This window comes from Micropterus dolomieu, linkage group LG21 (genome assembly GCF_021292245.1).
Source record: "Micropterus dolomieu isolate WLL.071019.BEF.003 ecotype Adirondacks linkage group LG21, ASM2129224v1, whole genome shotgun sequence".
NCBI classification, from domain to species: Eukaryota; Metazoa; Chordata; class Actinopteri; order Centrarchiformes; family Centrarchidae; genus Micropterus; species Micropterus dolomieu.
In genome coordinates, this window is record NC_060170.1 from 15,976,049 (window position 1) to 16,002,378 (window position 26,330).

The 26,330-nt window shown below is 39.8% G+C and overlaps 2 protein-coding genes across 2 annotated transcripts in view; one reads left to right on the plus strand and one right to left on the minus strand.

The window, feature by feature from the left end:
* zgc:63587 (uncharacterized protein LOC393431 homolog) overlaps positions 1–11,246 on the minus strand; it is a 27,013-nt gene extending 15,767 nt beyond the window's left edge. Inside the window, exons 1-7 of the mRNA XM_046035725.1 lie at positions 11,125–11,246; positions 5,181–5,240; positions 4,662–4,761; positions 4,486–4,572; positions 3,983–4,106; positions 1,858–1,992; positions 1,022–1,139 (exon numbers count right to left, since the gene is read on the minus strand). Coding sequence (XP_045891681.1) covers positions 1,022–1,139; positions 1,858–1,992; positions 3,983–4,106; positions 4,486–4,572; positions 4,662–4,761; positions 5,181–5,207 — 591 coding nt within the window. The 5' untranslated portion in view covers positions 5,208–5,240; positions 11,125–11,246. The remainder of the gene's footprint in view (positions 1–1,021; positions 1,140–1,857; positions 1,993–3,982; positions 4,107–4,485; positions 4,573–4,661; positions 4,762–5,180; positions 5,241–11,124) is intronic.
* Positions 11,247–13,904: 2,658 nt separating this feature from the next.
* cldn5a (claudin 5a) lies at positions 13,905–15,878 on the plus strand. The gene has a single exon (XM_046035707.1). The coding sequence runs from the start codon at positions 14,151–14,153 to the stop codon at positions 14,796–14,798; it is 648 nt and encodes a 215-aa protein (XP_045891663.1). The 5' UTR covers positions 13,905–14,150; the 3' UTR covers positions 14,799–15,878.
* Positions 15,879–26,330: the final 10,452 nt, after the last annotated feature.

A 26,330-nucleotide genomic window follows, 5' to 3' on the forward strand; every position in this document is an offset into this window, starting at 1 on the left:
AATCGTTTTGCCTATTAAATTTCAGAAGTTGCCAGAGCACATGGTGATGTCTTCAAATTACAGTCCAAAACCCAAATATATTTAACAGCAAATTCTCACATTTGAGAAGCTTGAGGGAAAGACGAGGAGAGAAGAGGGGGGTAGAGGAGAGTAGAGTAAAATCACGTAGAATAAAATAGAGCAAGGTAGAGGAGAGGAGAGGAGAGGAGAGAAGAGGAAAACAGATTTGGATAGAGGAGAGGAAAGTAGAAGACAGTAGAGTAAAATAGAGTAGGGTAGAGGAAATGAGAAGAGTCGAGAGGAGAGCAGAGCAGAGCAGAGGAGTAACAAAGAAAAAGGAAAATCCTATTAGCTCATCTTGCCTGAGAGGTTATCAGCTGAACATGTTGCAGTGAGGTGTATGTGTGTTGTACTACTGTGTCCTTCCCCCTCTGGACAGCAGGAAGCTGCGGAGCGTGCAGGCAGGCAGACACTTGGTTCACTTCCAACAGGAAGTATCTGGGGTAAGGCTGCATGAGATGTGCTGCCTCTATATTATATACACAACACTCTTTTTGTATGCACCTCCTACTGTTTCCTCTCTTATGTCGTCCCTCCCTGTACTTTTGAACAATCTGGCAATATCATCAAAAACACAAAACGTAAGCCATACATCACTGCAATTACACGGGAAGTACACATGTGCTTTCTCACAGGAACACACGGATATCTGACACAGCACGCTGCCAATAAGGATGGATAAGTGATTTTACTATGATTAGTGTATTATTCAGTGATCCACTTTCTAATGGCTAAACCATACAACTGTAGATGGGACAAAAACAAAACACACAACTCAAACGTCCCACACGTCCTGACAACAAGTGCTTAGACAGCTTTTTCCTTATGCCAAGAATAAAATCCAGGGTAAAGTTGATTGTGTTATGTGAAGGAAACAGTGGCCAGCAATAGCTCAATATTGTGTGTGTGTGTGTGTGTGTGTGTGTGTGTGTGTGTGTGTGTGTGTAGACCTCAAACCCACCCTCCTCTTCAGACGATCCCTCTCCCTCAGTGTCAGTGTGTCAGCCTTGGCAATGACTGGGACTATATTGACTTTGCTGTGGATGGCCTTCATGAACTCCACATCCAGAGGCTTTAAACTAGCACAGAAAAAACAGCATAAAAAAGAAGAAGTTAGAATGCAGTGGAAAACAGACAGACACAGAGGAGGAGACAGTGTCAGTTTAGGTACCCACTAAAGCCTAACGATATGCAAAGAAAGTCCTATTATTTTGACAGAGTCACGATTTTAGTGGGAAATTCTGAATTTTATTTGTACTTCAAAAAAATCCATAAATGATGATGTGATTTTTGCTGGGGTCTGTACCAAACAAGCATGAGGAGAAGCTGATTTGCAGGCCAGGGCGTCTCTGTAACACCACAATGCTTCATTTATAAAAAATGGTATGTTGTGACACATTTTACCTTTAACAGAAAATTGCAGCTCCTGCAATCTGGATATTACACATGGCCATTCTGAGATTTCGATGACCTGTTCAGCCCTAGGACCTACATTAACTTACATAGAGATAAGGAACTACAGTTCAGACTAGCAAGCACCTTCTCCAGCAAGCGAGAGGTGCCTTTTTTTGAAAACATCCAAAATGAGGATGCCTTGTTGGCTTTAAATTTATGCTGATGGCTATTATAATGTATACTGTCAAATAATAAAGACAACTTTTGCTCTACATATTGTTTCAGAAGGGGGACCAGTAACTTTTTGTTCTTCTTTCAGGTAATCTTGAAAGTAACCACAGCTGAGCTAGAGATAACATGAACTTCAGCTCACTGCTGGTGTCTGCAAAAATGTGTGTTTACCCGTGTCCAAATGGAGATATGAAGTAGAAGCAGCAGTGAACCCTGTTGTCCACTATGTGTCTTCGGTTCAGACCACTCTCATCATGAAGGTATCGCTCAAACTGATTGTCAATGTACTGGATGATGGTCTTGAAGCTGACATCAAAGGGAAATAGCCAGAGAAACAGACAAAAGCCTCCTTAATTACACCAAATAAGCATGTAAACACTATTTTACCATCAACACTGAGAATCATACTTTAATTTTACTGTAATTTTTAAGGCAATCAAGTAACAAGTCTAGAAAGATCATCACTGTGCAGGAGAAACTGTGAGCCAAATCTTGACTTTCTTTAAGAGGATAAATGGATTAATATCAGTTGAAGGGGTTTATGTTTAAATCACCATTACAGCTGCTGTTCATATAGTTACAGTGATCTGGGTTCTCAGTGATGTTTTCCCTATCACTTTCATCTTTGTTGAACAGGAACAAAACAGGACATAATTTATCTTCGGACCTTCTATTTACGACTGATTTGTGGGTTTGATTAAGTTTAACTGATGAATGTATCATGCAACTAGGCAGACAGCACAGTATGAAAATTAACTTGTAGAAGAGTCTCTTCCTTACATTTGTTAAAACCCTACTATTACACCTGACTTAAAGGGGAATTCTGGTATTTTTAAACATGGGCCCCATTTTTAGATTCTGTGGGGTCTAAAAGCAGCCTGTTTCGCAGCTGCAATCTGAGGCAATCTACTGGACCAATTCCTAAATCTTTCATACTGATTTGTCATTTAGTCCCCAAAATATGAGAAACTAGGTCCAAGGTTTAAAAAATACAAGAGTCACCCTTTAACTGATCTCTGTACGGTTAAAAAGTCTATAATGCACTCAGCATCGTAACGCAAACACGTGAGCTCCCTCCTCCCCGCAGCTATCCCTGAGTGGGCCTCATCCCCTGCAGCACAGAGCAGGCGAACATCTTTCACAGTGATGATACTAAACCATTTCAAAAGCAAAATAAAATTTAACAGACCATGTTAGAGCACTGGACACAGATTATGGATTTAACTGTATTGAGTACATTTTAGACAGTTGGAGATTTTTAAAGGGTAACAACTGCGATCAAGCTGCTGATCTCACGATGGCAATGACTGCGGGAGCTGTACATCGATACTCCACAGTTGACTACTACTCATTACTCACTGGGGCAGGATTTCACTGTCAAAATTATTGTAAAAAGCCCACCTAACCACTCAACTCAAGATTGTTTCACAACAGCGAGCCTCTCCTCTAAAATGAAAACATTTTTAAATCGATTTCTCAAACAGAGCAACAAAGATTACATCAACTGTAGATACACATTCATCTTAGCAATAGGACTAAAGTTTCTGTTTTCTTACAGTATCAGGCACCATTTAGTATGACATCATTATATAAATGGACCATCTCCCAATACCCCCAATTGTGACTGATTACCAGCGTCCCCGGTTTTGAGAAGGGTGCTTGTGACAGTCACAGGAAGAATAAAAGATGCGACTACATCGAGCACACTTGTTACTATAGAGTGGTGATTTATGAAAACAGGCAGAGGCGGGGCCTGTTTGGACTGTGGGGGCTGGGGGGGGGTATACTTTATGAGCCAGAATGCACTGTGTGTACAGTCCTGAATTACAAATGCCTCATCAAATTTGTCTCAATTTATTTACTTTTAAACATTAATGATCTAATTATTGAGAAGGTGACAATAGACGAAATCTGCAGAGAGAAAGCAAAGGGGAAGCTTTTATTTGTTATTTCATCTCTCTTTTCCAATTGTTTCCTTTTTGGTAGACTTTGAAGGACAGTGTGGGTCCAGGAGTGTGAAGGTGCAGCTATACCAGGACAATCAAAAGAAAATTGATTTTGGACAGGGAGGCTACATTGACACCACTGGCATGAGAACGCCACACAAGCAAACAGACACAGTTTAAGCAAATCTAAACATCGGGAATGCAGAGGGAGGAGAGGTAGAAAATGGGGAGTTTGAGATGAAACTTGAGAAAGGGAGTTGTTGAGGACAGGAGAGAAGGATAGGAGAGAGCACTTTGAAAAGGAAACAAGCTGTTATAACTCCCTAGTCCTCCATGACACATAAACACACCAGTCCTGGCTGTTAATGGCGTCGCCGTATCCAGGGGTGTCAACCACGGTGAGGCGAAGCTTTACTCCTCTCTCCTCGATCTCCACAGTTGATGCCTCAATCTGCACCGTCCTCTCAATCTTCTCTGCGAAGTGGAAGTACAAGAATTACTGACTTGTGGCATAACATTCAAGAATATCTATGTATATAATAGAATATATAATAATATATATCAAGATGACTTTAAAAATGAAATGATGTCATCAAGAAGGGCTACGCATTTTCTTATTGGCACAAACTGACCAAGGAGGGCCTGGATAAGTGTTTTCAAGCAGAACAAGTCCTAAACTAAGTCAAGTCATAAGAAGGGCAGGGCCATATCTTGAGACTAAGGCATTCCCAACATTCCTCTTGAAATAATGCTCTGCTGGAGACATTGCCGCAGACATTTCTCTATTATTACAGTGTGCATGTTTGTGCATGTGTGTGCATATCTAGGTTGAAGTGTGTACTTGGGAGTATACCTGCGGCACCAGGGATGTAGCGCTCAGGGTAGAGATCAGTGAGAAACAGGCTGTTTATAAGTGTTGATTTGCCCAAACCAGACTCTCCTGTAAAACAAAGAGAATGGAAAAATAAAGCTCTTTTCTCTTTAAGTCAATCATATAGTCTACATTAAAAGAAAAAAGCCATCACTCACCAACAACCATTAGGGTAAATTCAAACCCTTTTTTCACTGACTTTCGATGCACTTGGTTCGGGAGGTTGGCAAACCCTACATAACCTGCTGCATCTGGGAACTGTGGAGCACAAAAAGTCATACAAAGTGTTCAAAAGGAGAGTCAAAAACTGCAATTATTGAGGCAGTATTGAACTAGTCATAAACACAAAAGGGACTGTAATTATGTAATTTTAGTGTTCCTGTATTGTTCCTTTCACTCAGTAAATCTGCTAAGTAACTCCTCCCTGACATTTTTCATCATTTTATGAGGTATATGTTCAGGTGCAACTGGGTGTATGTAACAGTGAGATGGATGATGATGCATATCATTGAGATATTCCAACAGGATGCCTGTGCAAACATGTGTGCATGAGATTACGAAGTTAACATGAGTCTTAATCACCACTGCCCTTATTATATACCCTTCCTGTATATTCAGTCGATCTGTCATAGTTTATTGTTAAAACTGTACCTTGGTGAAACTCTTCTGTTACTCACCTTCCCTTTCTCTCCAGACTGGGACATTTCTGCTGTTCACTGGAAGTCTGACGAGCCTACCTTTGGGGGAAATAAAAAAAAAAAAAAAAAGAGTTAAAGCAGTATATGAAATCAGATAAATAACCTAAAACCTATTCTGAGTAACCCCCCCTCCCACACACACTCTTAATCAAGGCATCTTGGTTAAAAAAAAAGTTCTCAAGAATTCACTCAAAATTTTCTTTAAAAAAAGGTTTCTTAAACTCTCTTTTCTTTAAGGGATGTTTCATCTATCCAAACTAACTATTTACTATTGATCAGATTTTAAACAATCATATAAGTATGTGAGAAGAAGCCATAAGCACCCCTAAAGCCAAGTCATGGTTCACAGCTTCTGTCTGTAAAGAATGACATGCTAAATTAATATTAATGCTAATCAGTAAAATATATTATTTTGTGCAACCAACCGTAGTTGCTTTCTAACCCCCCCCCCTCCCCCAAACACACACACACACACACACACAACAGGATTAGGTTTTCTTCCTCGGTTCAGTTTGAACCCATTTTCTGTTAAATCTCAAATGTTATTGCTGATGTGGCACGCACACTCTCCTGGTAACGTATTTTACAGTTTTAGATATATTAACATATATTATCCTTGACAAATATGAAATTTTAATACTGTATTTAAGCTGCTCTGCTTTAAAAAGAGCTTTTGACCCAAGGAATCTGTTGAGTCTGATATGTTGTTTGCAGCTTTTCTTAGCCAAAGCTTCTTTGGACCCTTATGGATTTGCTTTGAATTGGTTGTCGAAGCGCTCCTTGTAAATCTCTACTTAAAGTCAAATCCTTACCAGAAATGCTAGAAATAGGTAAGAATTTAGTCTAGGGGTGAGTGATATGGATACAAACCTCATTGTATGTAATTTTATATCATGATATTGAAATATATATCAAGATTTAGCATGTTTCTTTGGAGGGTTGGTTTGTGGAAAAAATATTGTAACAGAAATGGTAGCTTTGCCTAATCCAGTAAATTAAGTACCAGATGAATCACAGTGCATTATCACATTAATGCAAAAATCTTTTTTTTTTTTTTTTTTTAAATCAAACATTGCCATTGAGCTGTTCTGCACAATGATTTGCAACAATGCCCAGAATACTGTAGCTTAATAAACCCAGAGATACTAGCAAGACAGGTGCAATGGTAAGAACCCTATGGCAAAGTCTCTGACGGCTGACAAATGTATATTGTCTGCTCGTATATACACCATCGTATCACCATAAATTAGACTTCCCAAGACATCCATATAGCAACAGACAGGCAATAAACACCCACAGTTAAATGCAAAATCTTCGTCATCAGTATTATCCTCATGTGACTCGAACAACTTTGTCTGAGTCCGCGTTGAGGCGTTCATTCAGAGGCTACACTGTTCACACTATCACACGGAAGGAGCAGAGATTAAGAGCTCTGGGCAACAAATGTGTTCCCAGACTCCCATTAAAATGTTAGTCTTACGTACCCTGTGCTCCCGCCCCACTATATAACCCCGAGCAGACGACAGAGCAACAAGCCCGCTTGATAAATTAGCTGCATAATGACTGAGCAGGAAGAACAGGCTCCATTTTATCACCAACACACTGGCCCTTGACAGTCGGGGTGTGATAAGCATTAGAAAGAGGCGGGCTGCCGTGCACTGCCAAACAGAGATGCACTCTGGTTATGTAAGGTTAGTTGGGGAGAAAAACCCTTTCTCCATCGGCACACACATTCATGTGAACCATTTCACACTGTTAAATCTATTAGATGGTAGTTGGGGGGCCCTCTGTATCTACATGAAAGTGGTCCGAGATCTCTCATACTGACAGGGTGGTTTCACCGAGCCCACACGGAGAACAATGGCTGTTTATTCCTTAGTTCCTGAAGCCTTCCCTTTACAGGGCAGCTCAGCTGGGGCAGGAGGGAGAACACGTGCCTCACCCCTGACCCCATTCAGGACGGACCACATGGACAGCAAGGGGAGACACCAATAATTTGGGGTGCCAGGTTAAGGCCGTAAAGGTTAACCCAGCTTTTCAAATGTGAATATTCTTTTTCTTCTTTGGGCTTGGGGCAGTTGGCCAGTCACACATTTTATAGGCCAAATGATTTATTGTTTAATCAAGGAAATAATCTGCCATCCTTAGAGCCACAACACAAACATTGCTTAATCATTAGTTTCAGCCCAAAAAAACACAACAGACTATAATAAATGCGCTTTCATTGTTAATGAATCTCTAAGTTAATGTGGAGGCCCACACAGGCGTATCCCTGTGTATCTCACACACACACACACACACACCAAGTGTTATTCTTCGACAGGCTCTGTGGGAACCAGCATTAGTCCGGCAGCAGATTAATTAAACCGTTCCAATATCGCAGTTGTAATATCACAAAGACAACACTACAGGACAGACAGGCAGGAGGCACACTTCAATAATACTCTCTTAATAATGGCCATTTAATCGGCCGGGCTGCTGAGCTGCTTACACACACATACGCACAGCTATCAACAGGCCAGACGTGGGGGAGATTAAGCAATTTGGGCCAAAAGGGAAAAATGCCACCTTAGTAAAGCCAAAGTTCTTGGCATGTAATGCATTTACAGTTGATTTATTGGCTGGACTGTCGCCATGAAGGGGCAGCAGTGCTAGTAGAGCTATTCACCTTCTTGACAGGCAATGTCAGGGGCCCGCACACCGGCTCTCTGTGGATTAAGGACTTTCTGCTCTTATTGGAAACATTCAAAACAATAATTTCACACCATGAAGATTTGGTAAACTCAGTAGCACAACAACAAAAGTGGCAATATAATTGGCAACTGATCACAGCAACAGGGACCTCAGAGCTACATGATAAAGTGATGTTTGGCACATGTAAAGACACATACTGACATACATAGACAAACGACAACACACACTGTAGTGGTGGTGGGGGACAATAATAAAGATATGATACTTGTTTTCAAGGTGTGGATTTAGAAACAATTTATAATATGAGTCTAGAGAGGGGGAACAGAGCCACAAGTGAAACGAAAACGCCTTTCAACCATGGGGAAACCAGCAGGCATAACACACACAGCACATGGTGGACTGTTAATGGTGATAGGGACAGGGTAGGAAATGACTGAAAATAAGTGAGAGTCATACAACAACAAAATGTTATCCAAACACTGTTTAGGTAGGAAAAAAGCTCAATGAAGATTCATTGTGAAACTAAGACTGTGGGTACAGTTAAAGGTGCAGGTCATTTTTTTAAATATCAATGCTCGTTTCTGTCCATGGAATCAGAATAATTATTAAGGCTGCAACGATTATTTTCATCATCGATTAATGTGTTGATTATTATCTCGATTAATCAGTTAGTTGTTAGGTCCAGAAAATTGTGATACATGTTGATCAGTGTTTCCCAAAGCCCAAGGTGACGTCCTCAAATGTCTTCTTTTGTCCACAACCCAAACAAATTCAGTCTGCTGTCAAAGAGGAGTAAAGAAACCAGGAAATATTTACATTTCAGAAGCTGGAATCAGAGAACTTGTAAGTTTTTTCTTTAAAAAGGACAATTATCAAAATATTTGGTGAATAATGTAATTCTTTATAACTAATCGATTAATCGACTAGCCTAATTGTTCTAGCTCTAATAATTATGTTTTGTTAATGGGCATTTGAATGTGGGAATAAATCACAGATTGGGAAAAAAAAAGTGTTGAATCACAACTAGGGCTGCACATAATGATTAAAAAAAAGAGAAGAGATTTTGCAATTATTTTGACACATTACGATTGGTGATGATTCAAGATTAGTGGGAATTTTCATTTTCGCATTACAATTTTCATTTTCATTGAAAAAATGACCAAAATGATCTGTACCATACAAACATGTTCTCTTACATCTGAAAAACAGGATTTGTGGGCCGGGGCATCTCTGCAGCACTACTGTACTACATTATGATGCTTCTTTACCTTCACCAAAAACGTTCAGCTTCTGCGATTTGGATATTGCACTTGGCCAGTTGTGATTTAAACAATATTTCAATCAAATTGTGCAGCCCTATTCACAACACAAATCACTATAAAGATTCCCTTATTATATCTTACATTTCAAGTAAGAAACTGTCCATAAACAGAAAATGACACACCAACAATTAATCATCAGTTAATTTATCAGGCAAATATGCCAAATATTAACTAGTTCTATTTTCTTTAATGTGAGGAAGTACCGCTCTTCTCTATTTCATAAAAGAACATAACATGCCTGACAGTGAGATGTAACATTTGTTAATAATGTTGAAAATCAATTAGCAAAATGAGCAGGACTGATTCACAGCAAATTTGGATTCACAAATATTTTGCATCAATGTGATGATCTACCATTATTTGTCAGGAATTTAATTTGCTGTATTCACCAGAGGCACACAATCCTATATCTAGTTATTTTATCTTTAAATGGTTTCGAAGTTGAAATTTCCAGAAAAATAACAATTTTACAGTATATTATTATGAAATAAACATACCTATACAATAGAAGATTTTATCCATATCATCACGTGTGTTTCTTTAAACAGTGTTTCACACAGTGTAGTGAACAAAGACATCCTGCTGTGGAACACATAGACTATGGTGTAACATCATCATTCAAACCTCTGACACAATAGTTCAGGTCCACTTGGGTCTGAAAATGTGAATCAAGGTTTGGTTTTCCATTCACACCCCAGTGTAAAACGGGCGGAAACATCCCTTGTAGTCTACAGTGTCTGACAGATGTCTTCCCTGGCGCTCCTGTGCCAGCCCGTGGTTGTGAGATAAAGTCGTAGGAAGGGGAAAGGTCAATGAGCAGTGAAGGTGCTGGATCAGAGGCCCAGGACGTCTTTCAGTACAAAGAGATGTTGTCCTTCTGATAGCAAACTGGTCTGTGTCCATTTAGGTAAAAACCTAAGTTGTTTCTAAGTTAAGGGCAGCTGCCAGCCAGAGATTACAGCTCACAAAGTCTGCCATCGTGCCCATAGTGTTCACCACTCAGCAAGAGAGGAAGTGATATATGCATGTTTTCACTGAACCAAAAACACAAGAAAAGATGTATGATAATTCTTCAATGGTGGCTCTAAGCCACATCTTGGACAGACACATAATGAGAATATGTTATTGTTTCCCCCTGTTATTGTGAGGTTGCCTAAACACAAAATTTATTTTGCGCAAATGTGCTTTACAACCAAAGGTCATGGATTACACGGATGTTAGAAAGCGATTTCAGAGTTCAGGAATGTTACACAAAATGGGTTTACAGGAAATTTGTGAAAGTCACTGATGTGAATAGCACGTCAGATGCAGATTATATATATTTATATATGCTACTGATTTAGGAATATGTAGGCCCAGTGAAGTGTAACGTTACAGAGTCTCCCCGCAATTATCAAGCATGAACTGGGACAATGAGACAATAAATGAGTTCAAAAGCAAATCTGAAGAGGAGGAAATGTTTACTTGTACGTTTGTATCAAATAATTAAGAAGGTAAAACAATGCTTCAGTCACTGGTAGGGGGAGTTTGAAACGTGTTTGAAGGCCTCTGTAGGAATTGGATGTCCACCACACCCAGTCTGTCAGACACTGACTGAGTTTACCAAACATCAACTGGGACAATCACATTATCAATCGTACGTACGCAGCTTAGTTCAATACCGTGGCTCCTTGAACTTTGATTTCCTCTTTAAAATCTCGTCTGATAGGCCGAATTGGATTAGATTAGACCACTGAAATTTTGTTAACGTTACATGTCAAACTTTAGCAAGCAACAGTTGTTACCGCGAATGGTGTCATGTTGCCAGCGAGGCTTCAACTGCCCCTGTCTTCCTCCCCTTGCTCCGTCTCATTCAAACAGTTCGTAAAAAACAGACACAAAACATCAACGACTGAACAGTGCCTTACCTGAGCGTTACTTTGAAATATTATTAATCAACAGGAGGTTTTTTTTGCCTCTTGCCGCTGTCCCAGCCCAGGAAGGGAAACCCGGAAACCGTCCCTGTGAGTCCGCCCCCTCCTCCCTGAAGCTTTTCATTACCAACGGCTATGCTGCTGCGCCACTGACGCCATTACGGCTCAACGGTCAGAAAGACTGACCCGCACAGCACCATTCACTATGAGATCCAACATGGCTGCTTGAGTGTTACACTTTCTTTTATGCGCCCAGCAGACCTATAGGCTTCCCCTGGAAAAACTGTATTGTATTCTGTCTACGTCTTATATGTTGTAGTATATTGTTATGTATATTTTGGTAAGTCACTTGTGATTTGTTTCCTTTTTTTGCAATAAAGGTGAGTGCGCCCAGCAACGGGTTCTTCTGCCCGTCGATCATAACTTCGTGGAAAATGTTTAAAGCACTGTACAATGATATAACGTTAATAATATGATAAAATGGTATCAAATATATGATTACATTTTACACTTATAACAAACGCACTCCAGCTGCAACACTGTAATGGACTCAGTGAAAAATACATTTTATGTTGCTTATAGGTAAAATGACGTTTTCTTATATTTCAGAATAAGTTATTTTAGGACCAAAAAGTGTCCATACACCATTAACTCCACTGGATACCCTATGTTATAATCTACTACTAAGTCAGCTAAAATGGGCCACTTTTTGATAAATGACTAATAAGACCAATAAATAAGCTATGCATGAGATCTAAATATGAATTTATAAATTGGCATGGGCCTCTTAAATATTTATTTGTTAAAAAATGTGAAAAAGTATACTGGTTTTAGAATTATGCGAGTTTGACTATCAGCAGGTTCCCTTTGGTCCATGTTACCTGAACTCAGGTACATGGGCCAGCTGTTCAGTTAAAATGGGCTATGTGTTCATTAAATGTAAAGAGTGAACAACACAGTAATTTTAGCTGAAATCATTTAAATATTAGCAGGAAACTGACATTATTGTCTTTCAGGTGCCACAGTAACAACATCGTAAATACATTTCATGCAATAAAAAGTTTATATAACAAAAAACAAATATTTCATTAAAAAATGCATTTAAAATTAACTGATTGTGTTGTATGGGTGTGTGTTTCTGCACATTGGTGTCTTTGTGTGTAAATTAATTTTAAAAAATTGTTTAGGTTTTGCATGGATAGGTATACACAGAGGAACCTGTTTTGCACTCTCAATTTCTTTGTAACTTTTCAGTAAGTGTGTGTGTGTCCACGTGGCCCATTTTAGCTGAAAATGTTGGCACATTTTGTCTTTTTGGTTAAGAGGGCTATAAAACTACTTAAAATGACTATTTTAAGTTTTTTGAGAGCCTGGCAAAACATCTTTCATCAACAGTTGCTTTGTTGGTAAGCTTGGTTATAATTGCTTTATCACCCTCATTGGTGATGAGTGAAATTAGCTATGTCAAGCTCACTTTCCAAAGGATTTCTCTGATGTACTTCATGAAGGCTGTGTCCAACCCACTACCGAAACCTCAGACCAATCAAAACTTTTGTTGCATGTCAACTGTATTGTAGCAACAATTCAAGATCAGTAATTATGAGTGGCTGTAAAACTTTAGAGCTCTATGAAGCTCCAACCTTATTTGGCTTATTTTACAGGATGGGCCATTTTAGTTTACACTTGACTTCACATTGAAAAAATGTAAGTTCTTATATTTCCATTGTATGCCACTCAATTCCACTTTACTGCTTTCAGGTGAAAATGTGCTTCCACTACATGTGGCCTTTTGGAAAGTCACTCATTACTTTACAGATTAAGATTTTGAATAAAAAAAGGATATGATGACTTTTAAAATATTGTAGCCTGTGGATTGCTATAAGCCTACAGCTATCCAATAGGAAATAAAGCATTTTAAATTAAATTAATTTAAATAAATTGATTGAAACTTAAATAGCCTACAACTTGATCGCAATAATAAAATATATTAATTATTTTAGCAAAGTATTATTACACTGTAATAGTGCCACTTCAAAATATATTATGCCTAGAGCCTAAGCATGTCCTGGAGTAAACATACGGGCTATGTGGATTTCCTCTATAAATGTAAATAGGCCCGCATAAAAGCATGATCTAGGGCACTGGACAGAATATTCTGGGGTCCTGACAAGTCATTACATTTCACAAAATAGTGTTTACTGTGAGTGATGAGATTAGAAGTAAGATCAAATTAATTTAAAGAATGAATGAATGAAGACTATTTTTATTAACACTAAATATTTCGTAATGATAAATCTTTACCATCAAAGGGAGTCTTGTATTTTAACTTTACCAAGGAAACAGAGGATCAGAGTCTCTAAATACACAGAGGCTGTAAAAACTGCTGACAATTTAAAAGAGAATGCATTTAAAATTAATGTGATCTTTTCTTTTCTTCCTTATTTTCTGGCATCAAGTGGATGTGAAATTGTCGTTCTAGGCCATAGTCCTGTTCCACAGACAAGTGGCATTAGCCTCCATGTCAGAAAAACCAGTAACAATTGCCGGTGCATTTCAGCTGCTCCATACCCTTAACACACCCACCTTGCGCCTTCACCCCTCCTGCCCCCATCTATTCATTGTAAATAACTGTTCAAACGCACAATGAGCTTTGGACCGCTTTATTCAGCCTCACAACTTCCCTGCGTTTTCATTGGTCCCTTGAGGATGCGGCGCCAGCTGATTGGAGGAAAGTTTCTTCTCGACTCCGCACACCCCCACCCCGCAAATATTCGTGGTCCGGTGCTACTGTGATTCCAGTTGTTTTCACATCTACTCACCAACAAAGAGGCTGAGAGCTGCTGTACCTTACATCTCCCAGTAAATGTGGTGAGTTATGCGCAACTAACGACTGGCGCTCCTGAACTAGGTCGAGGCGAGAACGAAGAAATAAAGAGCAGAGATACCCCTTGCTCTCAAGAAGATATTAGGGGAGAGTTTGAAAAGTTTCAGACAGACTTGATTGAAGGTAAAGAGCGAAAATGGTGTCTGCCGGACTGGAGCTCATGGGACTATCGCTGTCGCTATTTGGCTCGCTCCTGGTGATGGTTTCGTGCGGGCTGCCCATGTGGAAGGTGACGGCTTTCATCGAAGCCAACATCGTGGTGGCTCAGACTATCTGGGACGGCTTGTGGATGTCGTGTGTGGTGCAGAGTACGGGCCAGATGCAGTGCAAGGTGCACGACTCCGTCCTCGCCCTCAGCCACGACCTGCAGGCGGCCAGAGCGCTCACCATCATCTCCGCGGTGATGGGCGTACTGGGGCTCATGGTTGTCATCGCTGGGGCGCAGTGCACCAACTGCCTCCGCGACGATAACGTCAAAGCCCGGGTGGTGAACGCCGGAGGGGTCATCTACATAATCAGTGGTCTGTTTGTGATGGTGCCCCTCTGCTGGATGGCCAACAACATCATATCGGACTTCTACAACCCGCAGGTGCCCGCATCCCAGAAGAGGGAGATCGGCGCTGCGCTCTACATCGGCTGGGCGGCCTCAGCTCTGCTGCTGATCGGGGGAGCGCTGCTGTGCTGCTCCTGTCCCTCCAGCGGGAACTCTGGATACTCTGCAAAGTACGCACCGACCAAGAGAACCACGCCGAACGGGGACTATGACAAGAGGAATTATGTGTAGACTCATAGCAGGTGGTGCGTAAAAATGACCTGCAGCTTTTGAAAAACTGGTTTTGACGGAAGTTATCTTTGCACCTGCAGTTTTCTTTTTATCTTTTTTTTTTAAATCTGAAAATCATTGGAAGCTCCTCTGCTGTTTTTACACTGACTCTTCAACGCGCTCGGACCACAAATTCACAAATCATTTCTGTATTTACAGGAGATTAAAAAAGACTTTCAACTACAAGAGGTAGCTCACGACAAAAGGAGTATCTTTGTTTGGTACCTACTTTTGTAAGTCTAAGAAATCATAGTAGCTATTTTGAATTGTTTACCTTTGTATCTGCAAAGTTGATTTTTCTTTTCTAGAGGACCTCTTGCCATCGAATATATGCACTGTTTTTTTGCCTTGATGTGCATTGTCAACACAAACTTGTACAGTAACTGAGAATTATTGCACTCCCACACATTCACAGACCCATTTCCTTTAGAGGAACCACGCCACTCTTTGAGAACTCGCAAACAAGCAATGTCAGCAAACAAAACAGGAAGAAGAAAAGTGCAGACATGTTAAAGCCACCATCTAAGACAGGCTTTTTTATGGCGGCGACTTTCAGTCACATTTTGGACCTGTAGAGTCCGGAGAGCCTGTGATCTATAGGTCACAACATGACATGTTACAGTCCGTTATTCGGTTGCACTGAGCACCTGCAACGTTTTTGCATCATTGTCACTGCAGGAAGTCTTTTCTTTTCAAAACATTCTTTGAACAAAGTTTGTTTTCTGTTGTTTTGTTGACCTTTGATGTAATGATTCATTATTCTTGTATAGGAAGATGCAATGTTGTTTCATTTTATTAAGATTAAACTGAATATATTGTCTGAAAACCTTTAGTTAAAGTGTGTTCTTCAACAAAACAACTGAGTGCCCTCCTCGGCTGTGCGTAATGCGTGCCGTTCCCACCATGAATCCATAAACCCCCAAGGCGGGAGAAAGTATTTTGGTTAGCCATAGAAATCCAGATGACAATACCCATTCAGCTAGAGTGGGGCTCTGCTGTTAAACTCACAATACTCCACAATCTCCACCACCCCATTCAGACCCCCGCCCTCCCTCCTCCTCCGCAGTCAATGAAAGGCGTTCAAATATGGAGAAGTTGCTGGAATCGTCTTCCCGCAAGTCACCCTATTCATTAGTCGTCACAACCCCATCTCCCTCCATCACGGCGGTGCTAAGATAGATGAGTTTCGCGACAAAAGATTACACACCATCACGTTCAAGCAATTAGTTTATCCACAGCTGCTTCATGGGCACCACATGTAGGCCTATCCACACACTGGCGATAAAGGTATTGAAGTTAAAAGATTGTTTAACTTGTGACAACAAAAAACACAATTACACAAGATATTTCAGTCTATGAGCAATGGTCATCTGGTGTAAAACTGTGGCTGGATTACAAAAGCTTATCCATACTTGCTTTGCTGGTCACTTAAGAATCTTAGCAGGTCATATGCTCTCTTAAAAGTTGAAAATATGGTCATGCAGAGAGTCTGAATACAGTCAGGGGAGTGTGTGATTACTGCTCTCCACAAGATAACCTAATACATGTCTATCAGCTGTTTTTGTTCTACAGTAAGCCACCTGTGTTATCTACCAGAGAACAAAGACTCCTTCCTATTCATTTACATTTTACTGCAGGGACATAATATTTAAATTAAAATCATATATAGCTGCTAAGTCTGAAATTTTGGTAATCACGGTCCACTAACTCAGAGTTTTCCATAGTTTTAAACCCTATCTCACAGTCAATGGATGGAGTTTGCTTAGTTGCAGTGGTAGAAGAAGTATTCAGATATTTTACTACATGTAACTATCTGAATACTTATTATTTAGTACAAGTGGCAATAATACAGTGTAAAATACTCTGTTACAAGTAAAAGTCCCGCAGTCAAAATATCCAAGGCTACTTATAAATTGTAAAAAAGTATTCATTATGCAGAATGGCCCATTTTAGGATCATCTAATAATATGTCATAATTCACTGATTTCTGTTAATAATCTGAATCTACAAAGTAATCAGTAACTTAAGCTTTCAAACAAATGTAGTTAAGTTTAAGTGTGTTTAAGTTTAAGTTAAGTTTAAGTTTTCCTCAAATGTAAGTCGCTTTGGATAAAAGCGTCTGCCAAATGAGTAAATGTAAATGTAAGTGCAATACTCGCCTCAAAGATGTACCACAGTAGAATTATAAAGCAGCATAAAATGGAAATACTCATGTAAAGTACAACTAGCTAAAAATTGTACAAAAAAGTGTAGAAAGACACACTTACACACATACATTACACCTTACATTCCACTAGACTCTTCAAAACCTCAAGATAAGCCAGGCCATTATCATGTCAAATAATGTTGTTAATAATCAGCTCTTTAGCTGCTTTAGTGCTCCATATTCAAGTATTTTAAAACTGGAATTTAAAAAACTGCTGCTTGTATCTCTGCTTTCATACTTACATATTATGATACAGCTGAAATACTTTATTTACCCAGCGTGTTGGGCTTCAGTGCAGCTAAGAGATTGTGTTGTTCAAACTTTTTGGATCGTAACTGAGGTAAATGCATCTGTATGACTAAATAAAGTGAAGTTTTCAAGTTAAGAACACTGTGACACGTGATTTTGTCAGTATTGTATGGCACTCGCAGTACAGTTACCTATAGTAGGCGTTCCTACTTTGGGGTCTGTATGGGTTTTTCTACACAAAGGCACTCCGTGGAAGGTCCAGTCTGGTCCGCCTCAGTGAGATGTTTTTGTCGGATTGTTAGTTCCAGTCCTCTAGTCACCGCACAGAGGGTGACGAGGAGCAGGGTGTGTGTGTGTGTGTGCAGGAAGAGTTGGGGGTTGCACCTTTAAAAAGGCCCCCATTCCAATAAGCAGAGACGCAAACAGGGCCAGCGACGTCACTCAATGGGCGCTCCCCATGGTAACCAGCCAGGACCTGCAGTTATGTGGTGGTATGGATGAGCCTAATAAAAGGCCTGGCCAGCAGACATTCCAGCAAGCATGGACACACACACAACACACACACACACACACACACACACACACACACACACACACACACACACACACACACACCAGTCTAGAAGATGAAGGAGGGATTTCCTTAAAGCCTCTAATGGTCACTGTAAAAAAGAGCTGTGACAGCAGAAACACAATTGTTTCATTGTGTTTCATTTTAAAAGCAAAGTTTTGCCATAAATGTTGCCTGTTGGAAACACACACACACTTACTCTGGACAAAGGGCGTAAACATAAACACTTGAGAAATGAATTTCATCTGTGTTGCTGATATCACAAGAATGCCTCATAGAGATAGATGACATAACACACAGAGAACCATTTTGACCTCTAAACTTGACCTCCTTCAGCCCGGGGGAGCAAAGTCCACGTGGTTAAGGTAATGTCAGAAGTAGGTCAGGTTGCGTGCAGATTTCACATTTGTGCTGCTACCAGTCAGAGCCATTTTTTCTGGAGGTTGGGCTGAGCTGGGGAGTCATGAAATGAACTTTAAACTCTGAATCTGGCCATAGGTCAGGTGAGTCGAAAGTCACTTCCCTCAACTGACCAGGCATGATCTCATCGACGCAGAATCCCCCACATTTGATAGGGTTCACAACCCTCAAACCTGCGAGCTCCAGGCTATACGGTCATCTCATGGAAAGTTTGCCATTTTAAAGTTTTTATTTCATACGTTGATTCTTCAAAGCAACCATGACTGTAGCCATGCACATAAGACACAAAATAAAGGAGACGTTAATGAATGTTTTTGTTGATTGACTCCACCTTACATCGGAGCCAGCAGGTGCATACAGCCTACAGACGTGCCAGCTGGATGGAGCTTACTCACAGATAGTAGAGCCAAGTGTCAGCAGGTGGTTAAACGTGAAGGACAAATGTGGCTTTGTGTACAGAGTTAAAGACCCCGTGAGCCATTTGTTTGAGAAACAATGCAAAGCCTAGTTAGAGGTGAGAGATGGAGATCAGAAAAAAAAACACCATGTTCTTTTCTCCCCACATGTCCACAAAGTTTACAGCTTGGTGACTCACGAGTTTTTGTTGCAACCCAATAGCACAACCAGGCTTCCTGTGCAGCGGACAGCGGAACAGGAAACAGGAAGGAACATGGAGGGTGTGGGGGAGGAGGAGGAGGAGAGGTGTGGTTGTGTGGGAGTGAATGGAATTTGGTGGTTGGTCTGAAGCACCCCATGACAACTTCACATTTTGGAAAAAAATTTCAACTTTTTATCACTTGTGATTAACCATTTCATGCAAAAGAATCAGTATATAGAGACATGTCGTTTTCAGAAATTAGCATTTTGGAAAACAAGAGTTTCACATTTCTTTTGTAAAGAGGAATAAAATCAAACGATTTATTTACTAAGATCATGAGATCATGTTTCCATATATTATATCATCACGAGGAGGCCATTTAAAAAAGATACATGGATGAAGACAATTAAGTGAAGCACAAAAACCTGCAATTTTCTGTTTTTTTTATCTCCTAACTGAAGTTTTTGCACTCTGCCCCAAACTCCTCAGAAACACAATATCTAAAGACATAATTACTTTACATGGCATCGGCCTGGCCTCCAGCCCCACTGTAAGGAATCTCAGAGTTATCTTTGTTCAGGACATGTTCTTTAACTCCTACATAAAATAAATCTCAAGGACTGAAAGAGCTCATAGTACCTTATTACCCCACCAGAGTACTGCACTCCCAGAATGCAGGGTTACTTGTGGCTCCTAGTCTCCAAAACGAGAATGGGAGCCAAAGCGTTCAGCTATCAAGCTCCTCTCCTGTGGAACCAGGTTCCAGTTTGGGTTCAGGAGGCAGACACCATCTCCACATTTAAGAGTAGGCTTAAGACTTTCCTCTTTGATAAAGCGTATAGTTAGGGCTGGCTCAGGTGAGTCCTGAACTATCCCTTAGTTATGCTGCTATAGGCCTAGAGACGAGACTTCCCATGATGCACTGAGCTCCTCTCTCCTCCTCTTCCGCTGAATGCATTCTGATCCCATTAATGCATGTTACTAACTTGAATTCTTCCCTCTCCCGTTGATTTGAGGTTTCTTGTCTGTCTCCTTCTTTCTTTCAGGTGTTTCTGCCTCTGTAAATAATATTACAAACAGTACGCTCTAGACCTGCTGTGTATGAAAAGCGCCATGAGATAACTTCTGTTATGAATTGGCGCTATATAAATAAAACTAAATTGAACAACTGAACATGTAAAAGCATGTGTTAATTTGCACAGATACACACACACACACACACACACACGTAGGTAAGCTGGACCAGACAAAGCAGTGAATGACAGCCCTCTGCTGAGATGAAGAGGAGGCATGGCAGCATGAGGAATGTCTTGGTGGGATCAGGAGACATTTCTGATTTGGCATGGTGAGCAAAATGTATAGGATGTCAGTCTCTGTCTTCCGAGACCAAATTAAAAAACAACTTACATGGAGGGCTCACCACACCATTTTAGAAAACCGTTCAAGCACAGTGACACAGGTAGTGTTGCTTTTAGCTGCAGCTTCTAGAGGTTATTTGGACTCACATATTAACGTAGGATATGGCAATCAGTGGCTAAGTACACAAACAGCCTGTCTAAAACACAAACAGGATCAGGATTTCAAGGTGTACTAAGTGCATTGTTTCCACACTAATTGCATCTTGCAGGAAAACTCTTGCTTGCTATTTTCAGAACTGTCGAAGACACAAAAAGTAAACACGTGATATGTGAAAAAGTCACATTTGTAACAAAACAAAGCAAAAAAAAAGCTGTTTTATTCTTTCTCTCTCTGAGCTCTTTCCTCTGTCTTTGTGCATGAGACCGTAGTGTCGAGTATTTTCAAGAATGAAAGTTTTAGTGCATGTCATTGACTAAAAGGAGTCCAGCATGACTGAGCCCCCTACCACTGAGAATGAATGGGAAAAAAACACACTCATCACACCCGACTGCGGAATGAAGCTGTTGTGTTTCAGCCTGGCCTCCTTCAGTTTTCCTCCCAAGCATCCCGGTGTCTGTGTAAACCTACATTTAATGTGAATGAGGTGGCAGCTGGGTTTTCCCCACTGTGGCTGTGTGAAATGTGAATTTATTAAAGGATAGCCTCTTGAGACGCATCATCTCATTTTCAAGAAGGTCCTGTAAACACAAATACAGAATACAAAAGACAAATCATAAGCAAAAACATTACATAACGTACATTACAGATACACATACAAAACTCATTCATACACAAACTCACTCACCAACTCACACCGACCCCTCCCACTAACCTAGGTTTTTTACTCAAAGTTAAATAATACAAGTAAATAATAAATAAATGAGAAAATATGACGTTTTAACAGATAAACAAATGAACAGAGGAGTGAAGTTAACTTAAAAGTTAAAATCATAAACAAGTTGTGTAGGAATAGGGATGATCTGAAAAAGCGAAATGAAGTTACAGATCTCAAGGAAAGAGGAAGATCATTCCAGTCCCATGGTGCTTTATATTGAAATGATCTACGTCCAACTTCTTTATAAATTCTGGGTACAAAGAAAAAGAGGTATTGCATGTGTCTGAGTGGATATGAAGATCTGCATGGAATCAGATGCTGTTTTAAATAGGAGGGACAGTTAAAATAAACACATGTGCAGAAAACACATAACACATAAACATACTCCATCTTAAATACAGAAGCAATAACTCCTGGAGTCTAAAACAAAATATTAACTGACATGATAAAGACCAGCTTGACTACCTTATCTTGAAGATATATAATTCTGTGTTTACACAGTGCATTTTCTTAAATCAATTTGTGTTTGATCCATTTACCACACAGCAAACATGGGACAATGTAATGTTCAGGCAGCGCGAGGATACAGTGCAAAGAAACAAGGAGGGACAGATGGTTATTGGGGCCCCAAGCATGTTAATCTGGCCATACAATAACCGATACTTACACAGGATTTATAAATAGTCACTTCTGACTAATGTAAAATGCATCAGGGTATTATAAAACAAAAAAATCCTAAAACATTTGGATTGCCAGCAGTTTTTGAGCTCAAAGGTTTAATGATTGTCACATGTATCTGAAGCTCACTAATATATATTTCATTTATTATTTTTATTATTTATTGTTATTTTTCATTTATGATAAGCTAACCAGGTGCTCAATCAATTTTGTTAAATGTGCCGTCACAACCTTTCGTCTCAGCATTGCAATGGATTATGGCTGATCTGTAAATGATTATTTAGTCATAATTTATGAACTTATTTATAAAGGACCATATTTATGACAGGTGGGTCAGTGGCTGTTTGGTTAATTAGATGTTTGGCAAAGTGTAAAAGCATAATGAAGTCATGGTTCTGTATAATTTGAAGAGTTTGTGGTTTCATTAGTTTGTCTCTAAATGAACACATTTAAAAATTCATACACATCAGAAGTGAAAACATTAATAAGCAGTGCAAGTTGAATAAAAATGAAATAAATGATATACTAAATATTTGATAATGTATTGAACTGACAACTTATTTCAGTGGCCTTGCAGTACATGTCTGAATTAAACCGATTTAGCCACAGAATTCAATAAAATCAATTCGTATGAAATTCATGCAATGTTTTCCCCCTGCAGTACAAATCTATTTGGCCTGAAAGCACTTTAAAACAATGGAAGAGAAGAGACCGAATCAGGGAATAACACCCCAACTGTGAGAGGTCTCCAGAGGTTGAAGGTCACAGGGGTTAGGGGTCATTAAGGGCATCTGTTGTCTGACAGGCTGACATGAAGCTGCAGGGCAGCAAATACAGGTTTAAAGTGAGGATGTGCTAATTGTTTTTGATAATTTTAGTGAAATGTAAGTTTATATATTATGTTTATGTGTTTACCATATGCTGAGCTTGTGTTTGTGACTGAGTTTCTGTGTATATCTCTCTCTCTATCTACATGTGTATATATATGTGTGTGTGTGTGTGTGTTTGTGAGCATCCTCTCACAGCATGATGGGGAGACGGGCAGAAACGGTCAGCTGTAGTTCTTTGTCTCCGGCTGTCCAGTAAGGCTAATCCCCCCTGGAATCTGAGTATTGTTAGAGACGGAGAGGCATGAGAGATGAAAACAACTGAAACTGTTTCAGAAAGATGTTGAGAAAAAGGAAATGGAGCAATATGTCTTAATTGTTTATGGGAAACATGACAAGACTTCCCTTAGTGTCAAAGTGCACTGTCCACTCTTAAACGTGGAGATTTTACACTTGAAAAGGGAAAATAATTCAACTTCAGTCACAACAAGACTGTTTTTATTAACAATAACACTGGTTAGATGTGAAGAATATTACTGTTCACCATCAAAGCAGAGGTTTTGGGCAGCCGGAGGTGTTAAATAAATAGCTGGGATCACCAAAGCGATTCATCTATTGGGGATCAGGAATGTCTGTATTCTAGAGCTAGGCCGGTTAACGGTAGTGGAAAACAACTAAAGTACATTTACTTGAGTACTGTACTTAAGTACAGTTTTGAGGTACTTGTACTTTACTTGAATTTAAAATTCACTTTGGAGGCAAATATTGTACTTTTTGCTCCACTAACGCTTTAATTACTTTGCATATTGAGATTAATAATAAAAAATATAAATCAACAAATAAATGACAATGTAATATTAAGCCATTAACTGAAATATTTTTGCAGAAATAACTAATCAGAGTTCACGTCACAAAGTATTTTTTATGTCTCATACATATATTTTTGATAAAGATCCCCTTCAGACATGTTTTGTATATGCAGCAATCGTGTAAAAAAATGAATAGAGGCTGATATATGGTATGATTTATGTAACTAAAATATGAATATGTGCATCAGTCTAAAAAACATCCAGTATCAGTCGGCCCTACACTCTGTCCCAAACTGTATTGGCAAGCCAATATTTTGAGTGATTTTGAGAATTATAACTCTCAACTATGTTATTAATGAACATAAGCCTTTTTACAGGAATTTGTATAAATAATTTCACGTTATCCATAAAATAATGCATCATAAAGGCAAAAAATACAGTATCAGCCGTCCATCACTGCATCATTACCCCCATGAACATCCACTAAAGCTCCACTAAGCTGCTCACCCTGGAGGAGACTGTTCGAGTGTGAGGCCTTTAGAAATGCCGCTCTGCACATCTACACATTGGCTGGGCGATCCTGCCTTTGGGGGTATGTTTCCCTCACCGAGTGTATGTGTGTGTTGTATGCCACATTCCTCAGATGCAGAGCGGCGGAAAGGGCAGTGGCCCCACTTCACCAGAGGTGCAAGAGGGGGGATGGAGAACAAAGTGATTGATGGCTGAGGGGGAGAGGGCCAAATGACGGGCTGAACAGGTGGATCTCTCACTCATTCTACTGCCGAGTCTCTGCTCATTGACCAGGTAAGTGTCAGATGACTGAAAATAACAGGTGTTAAGGCTGAATACTGTCCTTAACAGCTAGCAGGTGAACATTTTAACTATGTTTTCTTGAACAATATATCAGAAAACCTAAACTAAAACACGAGGCTCAAAATTCACACTTGACCCTGGAAACAGCAGGTGAGAAAACAATCTCACTAAAGGCTCCATCTAGTAGCATCTTTTGGATGCTTTTGATCATATTACATGATCTTCATCCGCGTCAGGATTTTGCCCAGGTGTCATTGAATCAGAGCACTTTAAAGTAAGACTGTAACTTTTGAAACAAGAAATGAAACAATCTTCCTCTTACAAATAAAAAGTTTAATTAAAAAAAACAAGACAACCTTTGCTCATTTACAGCCACAGCCTGGCTTGTTCTGGTGTGACCAGTAGGCTTTAGTGGCTACTGTTAGCAAACTTTAGACAGATATCAAATCAAGTTTATTGTCACATATACTCTACAACACATAGCGAAATCCGTTCATATTGCTGCGTAATGGACATTAATGAACCTCAGATTTTTTGCACACGGTGCTCAGAAAAAAGTTTCAACAGTTACACCTTTATGACAGCAGGGCAACTCCATCTACTGATGAAGATCATGTGATGTAACCAAAAGCTCCAGAGCAGCTATTAAATGGACCTTTAATAGCAAGAGCAACAAAAACTAAACCATGTTAAAAACTTACCAGAAACAAAAAAAAAATGGGAAGATCAAAAAAGAAAATAGTGAAACAAAAACAAAGAGGCCATGAAGAAGCATGTATCAGCAGTTGATGATAATGATGTTTCTTCCGTATTTCTGCTAACTGCTTCCTCTGAGGGATTATTTCGCCTGGATAACATCACTCTGCTGTGACTGTAAACAATATCATTATGGATGTACATTGCAAGCAGCACGATGTAGATTAGGGCACGTTTCAGTCCCACTGTTGTCAGTCAGTCCGAACCTTTCCTGTAAAAACCACCCAAACACCCTTCCCTCTGAGGGTCATGATCTCATCCTGATCCAGGAGTGATAAGGATCTTAATTACCCCGCAGAGAGCAGCTCAGGCCCCACATTTCCAGTCACTCTCTGGGCCGGCAGCAAACCTCCATAGTTTTACAAGGACTCACAGAAATACAGTGAGAAAGAGCAGTTTTGCTTTCTGTGGAACAGCAAGCTGTGCGTTGGCAAAACAAAAGATTGGATCAAGATGAAAAGACTAATCAGTTTGGATCACTCTCTGCGCCCACGTCTGCTGTGCCAACAGCCAACACTCTGCCAGATCTTTGTGTTATGACGACTGGAGAGAAGTTCAACTTCCTAACTTCCTTTGACACATGGATTAGGTCCTAGTCCATCAAAAGACTATGCAAAAGTTCAGAGTTTTCTAGATTTTAGATTTTCCTCGTTGAATTCTTCAGTCTGTGGCGGGGGGAGAGACGGATTAACTGGTTGAGTTGCTGATCACTCAGCAGCCACCACGACAGGTGGCAAACAGGTGTTTCTATGTTGTTTGAGAGACTATTGGTACGATTTAATGTCTTTTCTTATTAATACAGCTTCTAACTGGGTTAACTGACTGAAAAGTTAGTGAAGTTGATAAGAGTGGGATGCACCGATACAACAAGCCGGATCTGTATCTGACCTATTAATCGAGTCGGTATCAGCCACATTCTTTAGCAATGTCTTTATAAAACTTCATTGTTTATGCCATCAGTTACATTTAGTAGCTGTGGATCCTCCCAACTAATTTTGTAGTGACACAGCAGCGCCTGGTTTCAAATTACCTTGTATCAAAATTATTACAATTACTGAGGTATAGAAATTTTACATTTGGGGGAAGAGAAACCACTGATATCGGCTCAGTAGTTGGTAGATGGCAGATAACCTGAGGTGAGGTTTCGAAATAGGTCTTGAGAGAAAACATGAAAAAACCTTATCTCTTAATGTTAAGGAAATAAGCTTCAGTACTTTATTTCCGTTACCATAAAATACACAGGGCACAAAAAAAAAAAGAAGATATTGTCACCTCACAGCCGCTTGATACAGCAATTTTTAAAAGGATGTCATTTCCAACTTTAACCTTAAAG

Excerpts from the sequence above, each read along its gene's own strand:
- cldn5a (XM_046035707.1), top strand. The coding sequence starts at position 14,151 with ATGGTGTCTGCCGGACTGGAGCTCATGGGACTATCGCTGTCGCTATTT.